Genomic DNA, 16,625 nt, shown 5'->3' with positions numbered 1-16,625 from the left:
TAAAATGTATCACAGTTTCCACAAAAATATGAGCTGTTTTCAACATTGATAATCATCATAAATGAGCATCAAATCATCATATCAGAATGATTTCTGAAGGATCATGTGACACTGAAGACTGGAGTAATGATGCTGAAAATTCAGCTTTGATCACAGGAATAAATTACACTTTACTATATATTCACATAGAAAACAGATGTTTTAAATTGCAATAATATTTTGTGATTTTTACTGTATTTTTAATCCAATAAATTCAGCTTTGATCACAGGAATAAATTACACTTTACTATATATTCACATAGAAAACAGCTGATTTACATTGGAATAATATTTCACAATTTTACTGTATTTTTGATTTTTGATAAATCGCTCAATTTTAGCTGAAACAACTGTGGAAAGACATCATTAAAACAGCTTGTAAACACAGTCATGAAGCATTTACCTTAGAAATGCCATTCAGTGTCACAGCTTGTTAGTTCACTAACTCTTTTGCTACATATATGCACTTTATCAGCCTATATATTAATTATATTTTACTTAACCTGTCTTAGTAAAATATAATTAATATATAGGCTGATAAAGTGCATATATGTAGCAAAAGAGTTAGTGAACTAACAAGAAAACAAGTTATGACGGCCACTGTGTAAATGAATAGATTTTAACACTGAATTGGAGTAGAAACAGATTTTGAAGTTTATGCAAAAACTGCCTTATATGCAATTTACATGTTTGCATATACTCTAAAAAATGCTGGGTTAAAAACAACCCAAGTTGGGTTGAAAATGGACAAACCCAGCAATTGGGTTGTTTTAACCCAGCGGTTGGGTTAAATGTTTGCCCAACCTGCTGGGTAGTTTTATTTAACTCAACTATTGTTTAAAAATTACTGTGTTGCTTAATTAAAATTAACCCAAAGTATGTTGGAAATTAACATTTATTAATGTCCAATGAATAATTATTAAACCATAAACATTTATTAAATTGCTTATTAATAAATTTATATTAATAAACTATTAAATCTATATGAATAAAATATTAAAGCTTAAAAATTCACCTATTGTCTATTATTGTTGCCTCTAATTGCATCTGGTTTTTAATTTCCCAACTATTTTGGGTTCATTTTAAGCTAGCCAATATAGCAATTTTTAAATAATAGTTGGTTTAAATAAAACTACCCAGCAGGTTGGGCAAACATTTAACCCAACCGCTGAGTTAAAACAACCCAATCGCTGGGTTTGTCCATTTTCAACCCAACTTGGGTTGTTTTTAACCCAGCATTTTTTAGAGTGTACAATTTTTATGTGTTGATTATTATATCTAAAAAATAAATGGCAACTTAATTTAATAATCTGGGCTCTGTTGTTAATTTTAACCTTTAATATTACAGTGATGTGCAAGAAAGTGTTCCCAGCATTAGAAGAGATAATCATTTTTTATGTTTAGTTTTCTTCCTCCTGCTGTACCGAATCCATACCGAAGCGTTATGTAGGTAACTGTTGGCGCTGCCATCTCAATTAGAGCTAGGTAACCGGTAACATGACGAAGGATTAACTTACAACTCAGACATTATCTGGCGTTTAGCCTGCACACTCGCACAAGAGAGCAGCGGCCTTTTTATTAATGATTGCACACCTGTGTATATTACTCCTCCCACTTCATTAAAACAGATCACAGTCAATTAAAGAACACATACAATTACATATGTCAACACCCCCATTTGTTCTTAAATTGACAGAATATAACAGTGCATCACATACATACATTTCCAAATTACAATTAATTCTTCACACTCCAAATAAAAAACACACAAATTTATCCATCCTAGCCTTAGACACAGATTTTGTTAAAATGTCTGCCACCATATCAACTGTAGGACAATAATGAAGAATTATTTTGCCGTCATTCAGTACAGATCGAACAAAATGATACCTTATGTCGATATGCTTACACCTTTGTCGACACACCGGATTCTTTGAAAGTGCAATAGCACCCTGATTGTCCTCAAAAATAGTCACTGGTGCATATTCAAGTACATTGTCCATTCCATTGATTAGATTGGTCAGATACAAACTTTCTTGTGCAGTAGCTGATAAAGCCATATATTCAGCTTCACATGAGGATAAAGCAACAGTTTGTTGTTTCTTAGATTTCCAAGAAATAACAGGCCCATTCTTGGACAAACTGAAACAGTAGCCAGTAATACTATGCCTGTCATTCAAATCTGCTGCCCAGTCTGCATCGCTATAAGCCACAAGTTTCAGATCTACATCACTTCTCTTATAACATAATTCCAAGTCTGCTGTACCTTTCAAATACCTCAACACATGTTTAGCAGCCACCCAATGTTGTTCTTTTGGTGCCCTTAGATATTGTGACAATTTACTAACAATGAAGCTCAAATCTGAGCGAGTACTTGTCATCATATAGATTAAACTGCCAATCACTTCTCGATACCTCTTTAGGTCAACAGGTTCACCATCATTGTCAAATTTTACTTTGATTTCACATGGGGTTGACCTTGGTTTGCAGTGAGTCATATCAAATCTCTCCAAAATTTTTAAAATGTATCTTTCCTGATTCATTTTTACTTTACCATGTTCTTGCGTAAAGTCAATGCCTAAGAAATGTCGAAGTTTTCCCAGATCTTTAACTTTAAATTTAATTCCCAACATTTCCTTCACATCTCTGAGTATTTGATCATTACTCGCTGCAATGATGAGATCATCAACCCAAATAATCAGTATGACTCTTTTTTTGTCATTTTGTTTACTGTAAACACAATAATCTGCTGAATTTTGAACAAAATCATTTTCAATTAAGAAATCATGCAGCATCTTGTTCCAATTTCGTCCTGATTGTTTCAGACCATACAGTGATTTATTGAGCTTACATACCAATTCTTCTCCTGTTTTTAACTCAACTTCAAATCCTTCAGGTTGCTTCATATAAATTTCACAATCTATAGGAGCATGCAGATATGCAGTTTTAACATCCATCTGATGTAACTTCAAATCATGTTGTGCTGCAAGCTGCATTAACACACGTACTGAAGTTACATCAGCAGTCGGTGAAAATGTCTCGTTATAATCAATACCTGCCACTTGACTATAACCCTTTGCCACATACCTGGCTTTATATATTCTCCCATCAGGATTTTCCTTTATAGCATAAACCCATCTTCCCCCTACTGCCCGTTTACCTTCTGGTAGGGTTGTTAATGTGAAAGTATCATTCTCTTTCAGAGAGTTCATCTCATCTTCCATAGCTTCAACCCACTGCTCTGAATTTAAAGAGCCTAAGGCTTCCTTCAATGTCTGGGGAACATCACATGCAACACGATAGCAATAGTCAATAGTCAATGGCTGATCTACATCATCTTTAACCTCATAATCATAGTCTGCAAAGTACTGGGGGGTCTTCTTTCTCTTTTTGGATATCTAGTACCTAGATCACTCTCTTTTTCACCCTTTGTACTGACTTCACCCCTCAACTTTCATTTCTTGTGGAATCACTTTAGACCTATCTAGTTTTGGTACTAAGGTTTCAACCTCCCTCCTGTATTCCAAATATTCATCCACATCCTCCATTGTCTGAGTATCCCTTTCATTTGTACTCTTTGTGACAAACTTCACCAGTCTACTCTTGAGCACTCTCCCTGTGTCTGGATAGAAAACAAGATAAGCAGGGCTATTTTTGTCATAACCAACAAATATACCCTTTTCACATCGCTCATCCAACTTTTTCTTGTCATACTTGTATGCATAACACTCTAACCCAAACATTCTCATTTTGGATAGATCAGGTTTTTTTTCCAGTTATCAGATAGTATGGAGTTTGTCCCAGACGTCTATTATAACATCGGTTTCTAATTATAGCAGCGGTCTGTACTGCATATGTCCACAATTCTTTTGGTAATTTACTCTCAATTAGCATACATCTTGCCTTTTCAAACAAAGTCCTCCAAGCTCTTTCAGCTGTCCCATTTTGATGGGGTGAATAAGGAGCTGAGGTTTCATGTCTAATAGCATTTTTGCTGAGCAATGACTGAAATACAGAAGATGTAAACTCCGTTCCATTATCTGATCTAATACATTTGATTTTACCATATGGTGCAACATCAGCAATGAATTTCTCAGTAGCCTTGGCAGTGTCACTTTTGTTCTTCAAAATAGGTAAACACAGCTCCTGAATAGTCATCTGTGAATGCTAAGGCAAATCTGAACCCATCTTTCCCTGCTGGTTCTATAGGACCAGCCAGATCTGCATGAACAAGTGCAAATACTTCTTTGCTTTCTCATCTAGATCTCTATTTCTGTTCTGAGCAAATTTGCCTTTTACACACACTTCACATTTCAAATTGGATCTGTCAATTTTACCTCTAATTTTCATCCCATCTGTAACATTCTCCAACTTTAACACATCATCATAATTACAATGACCCAGTATTTCATGCCATGTCTGAATATCATAGCAGGCGTTACACTCATCAATCTCATTAGCAACAGTACTCAAATAAAACAGTCTGTCATATATATGAATATCAAAAGTTGTACCATTTTTGTGAATGAGTCGATTCTGTCCCTCTTTGAAGATTACTGTCGCTCCGTGTGAAATTGCCGCTTTGACGGAAAAGATGTCTTGAGAAAATGATGGCACATAAAGTGCCTCCGTCAACATCATGTCCACAATGCGGCCATTGCTATTTCTCAAACGCAATTTAGCGGTACCTTTCTTCAGCGCGATACCACTGGCCCGCTCTCCATCAGCCAGCTCCAAAATGTGGCTCTGAGGCTTGAAACTTAAGTCGAAATCCACGAATTTCTCAATGTCCGTAACGATGTGTTTAGTAGCTCCAGAATCCACCATGAGGCCTTTCATTTCCACTCCATCAATCGGAACTTTATTCACCTGCTCCACCATAAACGCAAATGTGTGATCCTCCTCTTCATCCACCGTTTGCTTTACTTTATCCCGCTTTCTTCGACGACAGTGCACGCCTTTATGTGAGGTGCTTTTACAGAAACTACACCATTGTCTCCGTTCCCCGCGCTCCCCAGCAACCACCGTGCACTCAAGCGGCTTTGTGACCTTTCTGGCCACAGTTGTAACAGGTGAGTCTCGTACTCCAATGGTCCCTTCCTTTAACTTTCATTACGCTGTCCTCTCCCGAACCAGCAATGCCAAACTTCTCTGTGCTTTCATAGCTCCTCAGTTTTACTTTAAAGTCGGCAAATGTTAGTTTTTCATCACTCTGCGTAATAAAAATAGAGAATGGTTTGAAAGTATCGGGCAAACCCTTTAGAATCATGGCAGTCAATAAATCATCGCTCAAAGTCTCTCCCGCATTCCGCAATGCTGTGATGGCAGTCTCTGCGCGAATGATATAATCTGTAACGGTTTCATTTACACCTTTCTGAAGAGATGTCAACTCCGTATACAAACTTATCACACGTGGCTTCCCCTTGCCAGCGTAGTGATCTCTCAAAATCTGTAACGCCTTTTTGCCATCATCCGCAGCTTCTCTCATCACAAGCGACATACTCTTATCATCTAATAATTGGATCAGAACTGCATATGCCTCTTCATTTTTACTGTCGTCTTCCTCCTCCGCGCCCTCATCGTCCACGGCAGAGGCTTCACCCAATATGGTGGATTTCAAACCCAGAAGACGCAAATGTGCCAGAAACTTTGTTTCCCACAGTTCATAATTCTTTTCATCTCCGTCGAAACATAAACGGTTCCATCGGTTCCCAAACTCTTTACTGGGCCCATAACCTGTTGGCGCTGCCATCTCAATTAGAGCTAGGTAACCGGTAACATGACGAAGGATTAACTTACAACTCAGACATTATCTGGCGTTTAGCCTGCACACTCGCACAAGAGAGCAGCGGCCTTTTTATTAATGATTGCACACCTGTGTATATTACTCCTCCCACTTCATTAAAACAGATCACAGTCAATTAAAGAACACATACAATTACATATGTCAACAGTAACGTATTGAACCATTACTGTTGTGTACCCTTCCCCCTAATATGAGGAAATGAAAATGAACAGCTTGGACCGCTGAAACCAGCTCAGACCATTTAGGCACATAAGCTGGGCTTCATTTACATTTACTCTATGTCAAATTTGATATAAAAGTCAACTAAACCAATGCTTTATTTTCAAACGGCCGCACTGACTCTTCATCTGGACTGATTAGACAGGTCTGCATTAAGATTAAAGTGGATGCATGTTCATTGATCAGTGAAAGTCCAGCAGTGACGGTCAGATCCGAGCGTCGACTATAATGTGCTGAAGCAGTGTCTGATAGAGCCGAGAGCTCAGCATCCGGAGCATCCACAGAATGAGACAGTGTTGCAGAGTAACAGCTGACAAGGAACCTTCTCAGAACGCTCTGGCATTCTTCAAACATTATGGGAACGTTAATTCTGAATGTTCTGGAATAAGAAGCAACGTTTAAAAAATGTAGCAACATTTAAAGAATGTTCCCTTAACGTTCACATAACCAAGAAAAAAACATTTTTAAAACATTTTTAAATGCTGAAAGGCCAGCTTAGGTCTTTAACTGATTTAACTACTCGCTCAGTCTGATGAACTGGCAAAGTGCCCAAAATACCAATTCGATATTACAGGATTAACCAAGTTATCCCGATACGCTGGTTTGAAATGTTTATTTGTTCAGCAGATTAGTGTTGTTACACAGAGCTGGAAAGTATGATTCACTTTACTGCAGTGCTACATTTGGACAGAAACATTCACTATGTTCCCAGAAGTCATTTTTCTTGTAGTATAACAGACAGATACTGCTTTTAATTCAAGTTTTCAAGTCAGTCATGGAAAATATAGTGTCTTTGTATGTCACATTTGGCATAATTTGGTGTTTATGATTTGATGTCACACTAATTGAGATCTTCATTGCTTTAAATTAAACAAACGCTCATCTTAAAAAGATAATGTACTCATAAATACAGGAGCTTTAAATGTCATGAGCTAATTTTAAAATACTTTTGGTATGATTGTACAAACTACTCATTATTTCATGTAGTCCCCAGCACTTGTTTCTGTCTCAGAGCTGAACGGATCTGGCATTCACCGTACTGAAAGTCTCAACATGAAATTAATCTCTAAAATCAGAGGAAACACAATTAGCTGGATGATTTGACTGGATAGCGTCTCTGAAATTGACACAAAGCCCCTCGTCCTCCTGCTTCCCCGCATCCGTTCTCTCGTTACTCTACAGATGATGACTGGATTGATAAGGTCAGATAAAGGCCCGCGTCAGGCTGCTACTGACCGTAAACTTTCACCCATTTCAGAGGACTAAGAGAAGGAAGGAAACGGGGAAAGGAGGAGGACAGGAAGGAAGGAAATTAAATTATGTTCTTCAAAAAAGGGCCTGGAAACTGTGCAGACTCACTCTAGAGCCAACATGACAGATATTAATAGAGTCATTAAGATCTACCAGGACTGACACTCACAGACACACTCAAACCAGGAGGGAATCAGAACCTGCTCACAGCAGACTCCACTGCTTACGCGAGTCTTCAGCGTCATGATATCCGTCTGCAGCCTGTGTGAAACTGCTACTGGGCTGGCAGAGAGAAGGGATGATCACTTTCTATGAAGACTCGATACATAATGTATAAGAAATGCATCCATAATGTCTGGAATCCTCCATTATCTTTTTATAAATTATTGTGACCACAATATACATTTTATATTGATTGTGTGGTACTCTCTGGTACTCTCTGGTACTCTCTGGTACTCTCTGGTACTCTCTGGTACTCTCTGGTACTCTCTGGTACTCTCTGGTACTCTCTGGTACTCTTTGGTACTCTTTGGTACTCTTTGGTACTCTTTGGTACTCTTTGGTACTCTTTGGTACTCTTTGGTACTCTCTGGTACTCTTTGGTACTCTCTGGTACTCTCTGGTACTCTCTGGTACTCTCTGGTACTCTCTGGTACTCTCTGGTACTCTCTGGTACTCTCTGGTACTCTCTGGTACTCTCTGGTACTCTCTGGTACTCTCTGGTACTCTTTGGTACTCTTTGGTACTCTTTGGTACTCTTTGGTACTCTCTGGTACTCTCTGGTACTCTTTGGTACTCTTTGGTACTCTTTGGTACTCTTTGGTACTCTTTGGTACTCTCTGGTACTCTCTGGTACTCTCTGGTACTCTCTGGTACTCTCTGTATAAAAGCAGTATCATAGCCAAAATAAAATAAAATGGCTAAATATGTTAATTAAACACTACACAACATCACAGCCACAAGTTGTACAACATCAATAACCACTCAAATATAGTTCACTATTACATCACATGAAATGCACCACAACCCAACATAACATAACAACATAACATAACAACATAACATAACATGCCAGGTCGCCATTGTACATGAGAACTGGTTCTCAATTGAATTACCTGGTTAAATAAAGGTTAATGCTATTAACATAACAGCATAACATAACACAAATGTAACATAACGCAACAAAACACAACATAACAAAGTAACATAATATAATGTAACCTATAACACAACGCAACATGATGCAACATAACAAAACACAACATAACGCAACGTAACATTAACTTACGTAACATGGCGCGACATAACGCAACATGACGCAACATGATGCAACATAACACAATGCAACATAACACCGCAACATAATATAATGCGAAATAACATAACGTAACAACACAACGTAACAAAGCAACATAACGCACCGCAACATAACGCAATGTAACCTAACATAACGCAACGTAATGCAACATGACATAACATAATAAAACTTAACGCAAAACACAACATAATGCAACATAAAACAATGCAACTAAACATAACACAACAAAGCACCGCAATATAACGCAATGCAACATAACACACCGTAACATAACACAATGCAATATTATGCAATTATATGTAAATATTATGTAACAACAATGCAACATAACAAAATACAACATAACACAACATAATGTAACATAATGCAACATAAAATGCAACATAAAAATATATAATGCAACAATGTAACAACACAACATAAAACAATGCAACATACAACATAATGTAACTGTTAAAATGCAACAAAAATAAATGAAATGAAATGAAATGAAATGAAATGAAATGAAATGAAATGAAATGAAATGAAATGAAATGAAATGAAATGAAATATGAAATGAAATGAAATATGAAATGAAATGAAATATGAAATGAAATGAAATATGAAATGAAATGAAATGAAAAAAAAATAAAAATAAAGCAGGGGAAGGCTAAGTTAATATCATCCGATGGGGACGTGGGCTAAAAGTTTGGTCTCTTCCAGATCCAGTGTCCGACACAGTCAGCATCTCTTTGATCTCATGTGGTCGTTACATTAAGGGAGCAATACATCACTCAATGAGTGGGAGGACTGATACTGACCTACTGCTGTGGACACTTAATAGCCATCATCCACAGACACTCACTTACGCCTACTATCCGCTCGAACCGCCCAACTGATCGCGCACCAGCAGACGCATCCTCTAGGAATGTCAGTGTTAACACTTCCATGCTCCGCGGCACAAAGGAAGTGTGTCATCACTCCCAAATACTTTCACCGCTAACTAAACACAGAATTACATAAGCAGCTCGTCTCTGAGCGCTGTCTGTACACGTCTCGTGGCCTACCGAGCTTCCCGGCCCTCGCTGAACGTGCTTATGGGGCTTGGAATATTACTGAACATGCAGCGGCTCGTCTGAGAGCGATACGCAAAAACTCAGTTTTTGGAAATTACATGGGAAAGGAAGAAAGAGAAAGACTGTGTGTGTGTGTGTGTGGGCATGAGTGAGTGGATTAATAAAAGCTCTCTGACAGAGGGACTCATCTGGAGGGCAGAGGACACACAGGAGAACACACTCTCTCTCACATTACAACACAGAAGAACGTTTACAGATCTTATATAAAACTTTTATATAAAAATGATGATTCCAGCATCATGCTGTTGCCCTCTATAAAGCCACTGGCAAGATACAATTCTTAAAATTTAGTGACCCAATTTTTGTTTTTTTTTTCTTTTCCTTTTTAGCGTTTGCCTTTATTGGACAGATCCAGCAGAGAGGGATGAGGAATAACGGCACAGATCATTCAGCTGCTGCACCTCAAGGCAACATTACAGTCGCATGAAATGAAAATTCAACATTTCTATTTTCCAAATGCATGATATTGATCTCATTGTGAATTATTCATTTGTGCACGTCTCATTTTTTAAAAATGTTTTTAAATCAAAATGTCATGATGACTGGATCTTCTGGTGAAATAATTAACCCCGCCCCTTTCAACCATCAGATCTGCTTCCATCCAATCATCAACAGATCCATAGAACCAAGTCCCGCCCTACATTTTCTTGTTTAATAATCTGTTTCAAGAAAAGATCGGTCACTATTTCATCACAACTTTAATCATACAGGCTACTTTACTATTTAGAAGAATGTTTGGAAGGATGAAAAAATAATATAATATAATATAATATAATATAATATAATATAATATAATATAATATAATATAATATAATATAATATAATATAATATAATATAATATAATATAATATAATATATTATATTATATTATATTATATTATATTATATTATATTATATTATATTATATTATATTATATTATATTATATTATATTATAATATAATATAATATAATATAATATAATATAATATAATATAATATAATATATAATATAATATAATATAATATAATATAATAAATATAATTAATATATAATTTTACAATATAACATTATTTTATAGAATGATAAAAAAAAAAATATTTACAGTATATATATATTTGTGTTGTGTATATAGTTGCATAAAATAAAAAAAATATGGATGAAAGAGTTACATGCTGGATACTCTGTTGGACAATATGCATTGAATATGCTTTTCCAATTATAAAAATAAAAGTAGGCGTATTTAAGCGTACACTGACACAAAGGAGACTGAAGACACAATCTCACACACTCCACTAAACCAAAGTGCTGGAATATTGGGGGAGTGAGAGAGAAAGCCTGAGTCAGCAGACGCTGTGAAAACTGCAGCTCGGTGTGAGAATCTTCACTGAGGAGGAGACTTGAACCGACGGAGGCGACCAATCACAGGCCTGAGACTGAAGCACCATCATTCTTCTGCAATCTGCTCTCTGCATCATCAATTCACCAGAGGCAAACATAAATACTACATGATAGGCCACATGACCTCCAGTCAACTTCACTTCCAGCCTCTTCGCCCTCCTTCCGTCGTCTATTTCCGTCTTTCACACATTGTGAGTGAGTGTGTGTGAGAGAGAAATGACCATGACGAGCATTTGTTTGCGTAACACAGGAGACCTTGGGGATTGTGGGAAAGTTCTCGCATGGTAAACGCGCCACAGAGATGTACGAGTATCGCTGCACACGAACACATGCTCGCGGTCGGCCGGCAGGTCACAACAGCACTGCCTTCCTGCAGCTTCAGACAAGTTTAAACTCATACAGCAGCTTCAGTGAAAGTGTCTGTATTAGTGTTGTGTGTGTGCATGAGCGACAGAAAGAGAAAGGAAGGAAAAAATACAAGAGAAATTGCTCACTTCCTTTAGATAGCAAGATATTCCACTTATTACACAATATGTAAGGAAACGGCCACCCTTTTCTAAACACACACACACATTTAATATGATGCAAGTGTGTGTGTGTGTGTGTGTGTGTGTGCGCGTGTGCATGTAACGCAAAAGAGCTCCAGAGAAACACCTACACATTCCACACAATTCTCAGAGAAGACAACCTCTCGCACACACACACACACACACACACACACACACCAAGGCAGACATTTATAGATGAATCTCATGAAGCCTGTCAAGAATATATCTTGGTCATATTTCCCCCTATATATTTATATATATAAAACCTGATATTTTTATATATCAATTGTGATAAAAGTATTGTCAAAATTCAAAATTGCACACCAAAAATCTCTAACACTCATATATTTAGAAATTTTTGGTGTGCAATTTAGAATATTAGAGATTTTTTGGTGTGCAAAATTCAAAATTGCAATTTTGAATTTTGACAATACTTTCATCACAATTGAGCACAATCCAAATTTTCAGTTTTTAAATATTTGTTATACAGCCTTTCAATTACAGATTTCACATAAATAAATAAATAAATATGAATGAATGTATATTGTATCCAGACATTAGGCTTACAGAATCTCTGCTAATAGACTAAACAAAAGCATTAGAGACATTAGAGAAAAGATCAATTGAAGGGAATAAGCACACTTCTCATGCAAGTACAATTCATGTAGTCACAGTGCCAAAAACAATCAAATCAATCAAACTTAAAAAAAAAAAAATGAATATGGACATCAATTAGACATTGAAGTAATGAGCCAATAAAGTGCCAGTTTTATCTCCCCTTCTGTTTAGAAAGCTACAAAGTGTGTCCAAGATACATTTATTTATTAATTTAGTTTCCCCTATGTGTTCAGTGACAGGACAGATGGCTCCGATGAAAAGATGAATAGATGAAAACGAGGAAGAGGAAGAAGTCCAAATGAAGAAAAGCCCAGCTGTCCTGTCCTGACGCGTTACGAAACATCAACCTGGGAAATTACGATTTACGAGACGTCAGTTCCTCCGGCTCTGTGCAAATACAGATGGAAGAGAACAAACTAGTTTTTGCGACGCAGAAGTCAAACAAACAGAGCGACAGTAATTCTAGTGTTCGAATCACACCGAGAGAAGGATTAAACCGTGCCGTCATCTCTACAAACTGAGAGAACGAGACAGAAGCTGAGATGATTATATATAAAATCTTCAAATGTTGCACATCAGTTGATTCATGTTTATCTACGGTCACAAATACTTCTGCAATGTCTCAGTCTGACCTTGAGAAACGCTGTTTATCCTGCATCTGCATGGTTCGTTTGCGCAGTAATTTGGTTTGTTCATCTCGACTAACAGCAGCAGAACGCAGTGAATCAATGACAGATTGCCTCTCCATTGTTCCAGGAACACAGCGACTTCCTCTTCAAAGCCCATTACAGCGTTCAGACGGCGGACAGAGTCCGTGTGCACAAACACATGAACACATGACCCCAGCGCCTGACATATGCAGATGGTTTATTGGAGTTGCACTGTATTTACTGGACTCCAGACAGCTCACATATGGCCGCCGTCTTCATTCAGACAGGTGAGATGATTTTCCTTGAGCACTACTCCGCTCATGCAGCGATAATTGATGCCACAGACCCATGAATTTCGTCTAAACAGAAGCACCGAGCAGCTGCTTCGCACCACATAAAGGAAGCCATCGCAATCTGCAGGATCTAATTGATTGTTGTTTTTCTGTTTACAGCATTAAACAGAAAATGAAATACAAAAAGGGGAAATTAGACACCACATTTCCTTGTAATGGAAGCAATGTTTAACAGCAAGAGTCTGACTTGTGAGATGGATTACCGAGCGTAAATTGAGCGAGATCCCATGAGTCTAGTGCACACACTTTTAAACAGGCCCAGATGCATTATCATGCTTCATTATATTCTCCCAGAGTTCACAATCATCCAGCCGCACAACACAAAAGAAAACACCGTCATCTTACCAGCCATCATCTTCTGAGCTTCGTAAGGCTCCATGTAGCCGTCGTTCTCCGCTGGCTTTTCCGTGACCGTCTGCGTGCCGCCCGCCTGGTCCGCTGCGTCAAAGGGGTCGGCATAGTCCTCTAGGATGATGAGCTGAGCAATGAAAGAGAAAAATAAGAGTTAAAATCGTTCAACTGATTACATCACAGGCAAGTTACTTATTCCAATAAGACAAAATTATAATTGCATGTACACTGCCCTCCAAAAGTTTGGAAACACTCCTGGCAAAGTGTGGTTTTGGACGATATCGGCATAAATCCTTATCATTTTGTGGTGCAAATACAGACCAGCAATAATAATTTTCATTTTGATTACATAATAATGGCAATATAAACATGTCAAAGTCAGACATGCTGTGATGCTGGTTTTAACTTGGCTCAGGTTTGTAAAAGATTTTTGGGTCAGCACACCTTAATAGCTTGATTGCCAATTAAGTTTAGAATACAATGAACCAATCAGAACCCAGTTTAGGTCAGATAGCTTTTGATGAATCGAAAATGTACGTTTTTTTCTATGTATAAACTGTTTATGTAATAAAATATGTTTTCGTAGTTTGTGTTGTCCCTTTTCAATGCAAAATTATCACAAATTAAAAAGGATTCATGCCGATATTGTCCAAAACCCCACTTTTCTAGGGCGTTTCCAAACTTTTGGAGGGCAGCGTACACTATCAGTGTTTTAATGTGTTGAGAGAGTCTCTTCTGCTCACCAGTGCTGCATTTATTTAATCAAAAATACAGTAAAATTGTGATATATTTTTATAATGTAAATCAGCTGTTTTCTCTGTGAATATATAGTAAAGTGTAATTTATTCCTGTGATCAAAGCTGAATTTTCAGCATCATTTCTCCAGTCTTCAGTGTCACATGATCCTTCAGAAATCATTCTGATATGATGATTTGATGCTCAAGAAACATTTATGATTATTATTCATGTTGAGAACAGTTCAGATTTCTGTGGAAACTGTGATACACTAGCATTCAAAGTTTGGGGTCAGCGATTTAAATGTATATCAATCAAAAGATAACTCTTATTCAGAAGTGTAATTGAGTCTGGTTTACTCTGCGAGAAGAGAATCAAAGGATGAGAACAAAGTCTCATTGGCTCACTTTCATTAATTTATTTCTATCCCACTGTTCCCCTCTCTGCAGGGACGAGACTCGAAGGACACATATAGACGGAGACTGTGGAGAAAGGCACAGAAGGTAGCCGAACACTCTCTTCAGTCACACGTACAGTAATTATAATTTCACACACAAATACTCTCAAAGAATAGTCTTGTGGAGCCTAACAAAGTCTGGCCCATTCTGCATCTTACTTTGGCCAAGAACCACTCCTTAATAATGCAGATCATTTACCTGGCTTGTACAGAGAACAAACAGATTTTCAAGTGCTGTTTAGGAGAGGATTTATCTGAAATGGTAAAATAGATCAAAATTCAATGCACAGAAGTTTCCGTCCAAGAAAATTGCAGTATACTTTCTAATTTACAATTCCTCGCCTCTTGAAGTAATCTATTACTTCACAAAAACAAAGATAAATTGTACAATTCTACTTTTAAATTCTAGGGGTAATGAATCAATCTCTGAGATTCATTCAATGTTCTGGTCACAAATTTGATTCATGCTTGCTAGATAATATTCTGTATAAGTTAGAAACTGGCATCTGCTTTTGCTTCCTATCTGTAGGATATACATTTTTCCGTCAGTTTTGGGAGTTTGTCCCAGCCTTAAGCAACTTTAAGCTGTGGTGTCCCACAGGGCTCAGTCCTAGGCCCTATTTTATTTTCACGGCATGCATGTCCTTTTGGCTCAGTTTTCCACAAACACAAATTTTCTTTTCATCGTATCTGGTAATGACCTACAGTTGTCAAACCACTCCACCAGTTGAACGTATCATCATCTTCACATTGGCCTATTATTGCGGAATAATCCATGTCACATTCATGTGCAATATGTATGCGGTGAAGGGATTGTGGGTGGTTTGTGGGTGTGCCGTCTGAAGCCGAGACAGACAAAGAGAATCAACAGAAAAGAAGTATAAACTGTTCCTCTCTGTTCACACAACATTGCAAAAATACAGCCTTTGGCACGCAGACATGTTTAATTGCAGGCCTGTTCTTTGTAAAGGGTATTTCACACGCATGATGGTAATTAGACGCACATGACCAGCGCTCTGAGATTCATTCATTCGCCCTAGACTGTTTGGAATTTATCACAAAGCTGTAATCAATGACTCAAACTACACCATTTCAAGGGAGGATGTGACAAAACAATAAGCTCCTGTACGAGGAAGTGTTGTTCTGGAATACCAGTCACCCAACGGAGCGTGAACTACCAGCAATGCAAAGACGCGGTCCGTGCAATTCTGCAATGTTAATGTTTTGGAAACTGTGATATTATTTCCTTTCACAAAATTAATAAAAAATATGAATGAATAATTCAATTTAGTATAATGGCAACACTATCTGTGGTGTGAAATTAAACATGCGTGATTTTGCCCTCAGCAAGAAGAAAAGAGTTCAGTGAGATTGTGCCATCTGCTGCGTTGGTGCCTGGCAGAGGTTTGGACTCTGAATTTGGACAAATCTCTTTATTCCTTTGGGGAAGAACTTCCAGCACATGAGGAGGAGTAAAACAACTCCAGCAGAAGCTGGTTCACTCTTTCGCAATCTACACAAACGCCATTCATCTCGCATATTTAACATTCTTCGCAGAAGGTCAGTGTGTGTTTTGGAAATGAATCTCTGTAATTGTTCTCTATGGCTTGCGGGCAAAAGAAAGACAAGAGCATTACCATAATTGGATAACTACAAATAGACCTCAGCCACACACAGAAAGGAAACCACAATGCCCCAGTCACAACGTTTTGATTCATGTTTATGATGTTATTTATGATGATGTTTCGGATAAGTTAGAAACTACCACAGCACAGGGTCTGC

General features: G+C 37.6%; 1 protein-coding gene across 4 annotated transcripts in view; it reads right to left on the bottom strand.

Moving 5' to 3' along the window:
- zgc:158464 (uncharacterized protein LOC791139 homolog) overlaps window positions 1-16,625 on the bottom strand; it is a 143,897-nt gene that overhangs the window by 106,739 nt on the left and 20,533 nt on the right. For all 4 annotated transcript variants that reach the window (XR_010895462.1, XM_067389567.1, XM_067389568.1 and 1 more), the window contains exon 2: window positions 13,646-13,778. Coding sequence is in view for 3 of the 4 variants with exons in the window: in XM_067389567.1 (XP_067245668.1) it covers window positions 13,646-13,778 (133 nt within the window). In the remaining variant the exon portion in view is untranslated. The remainder of the gene's footprint in view (window positions 1-13,645; window positions 13,779-16,625) is intronic.

The sequence above is a fragment of the Chanodichthys erythropterus genome, chromosome 7, assembly GCF_024489055.1.
Source record: "Chanodichthys erythropterus isolate Z2021 chromosome 7, ASM2448905v1, whole genome shotgun sequence".
Lineage (NCBI taxonomy): Eukaryota > Metazoa > Chordata > Actinopteri > Cypriniformes > Xenocyprididae > Chanodichthys > Chanodichthys erythropterus.
This window is presented reverse-complemented; position numbering and strand designations above follow the sequence as displayed.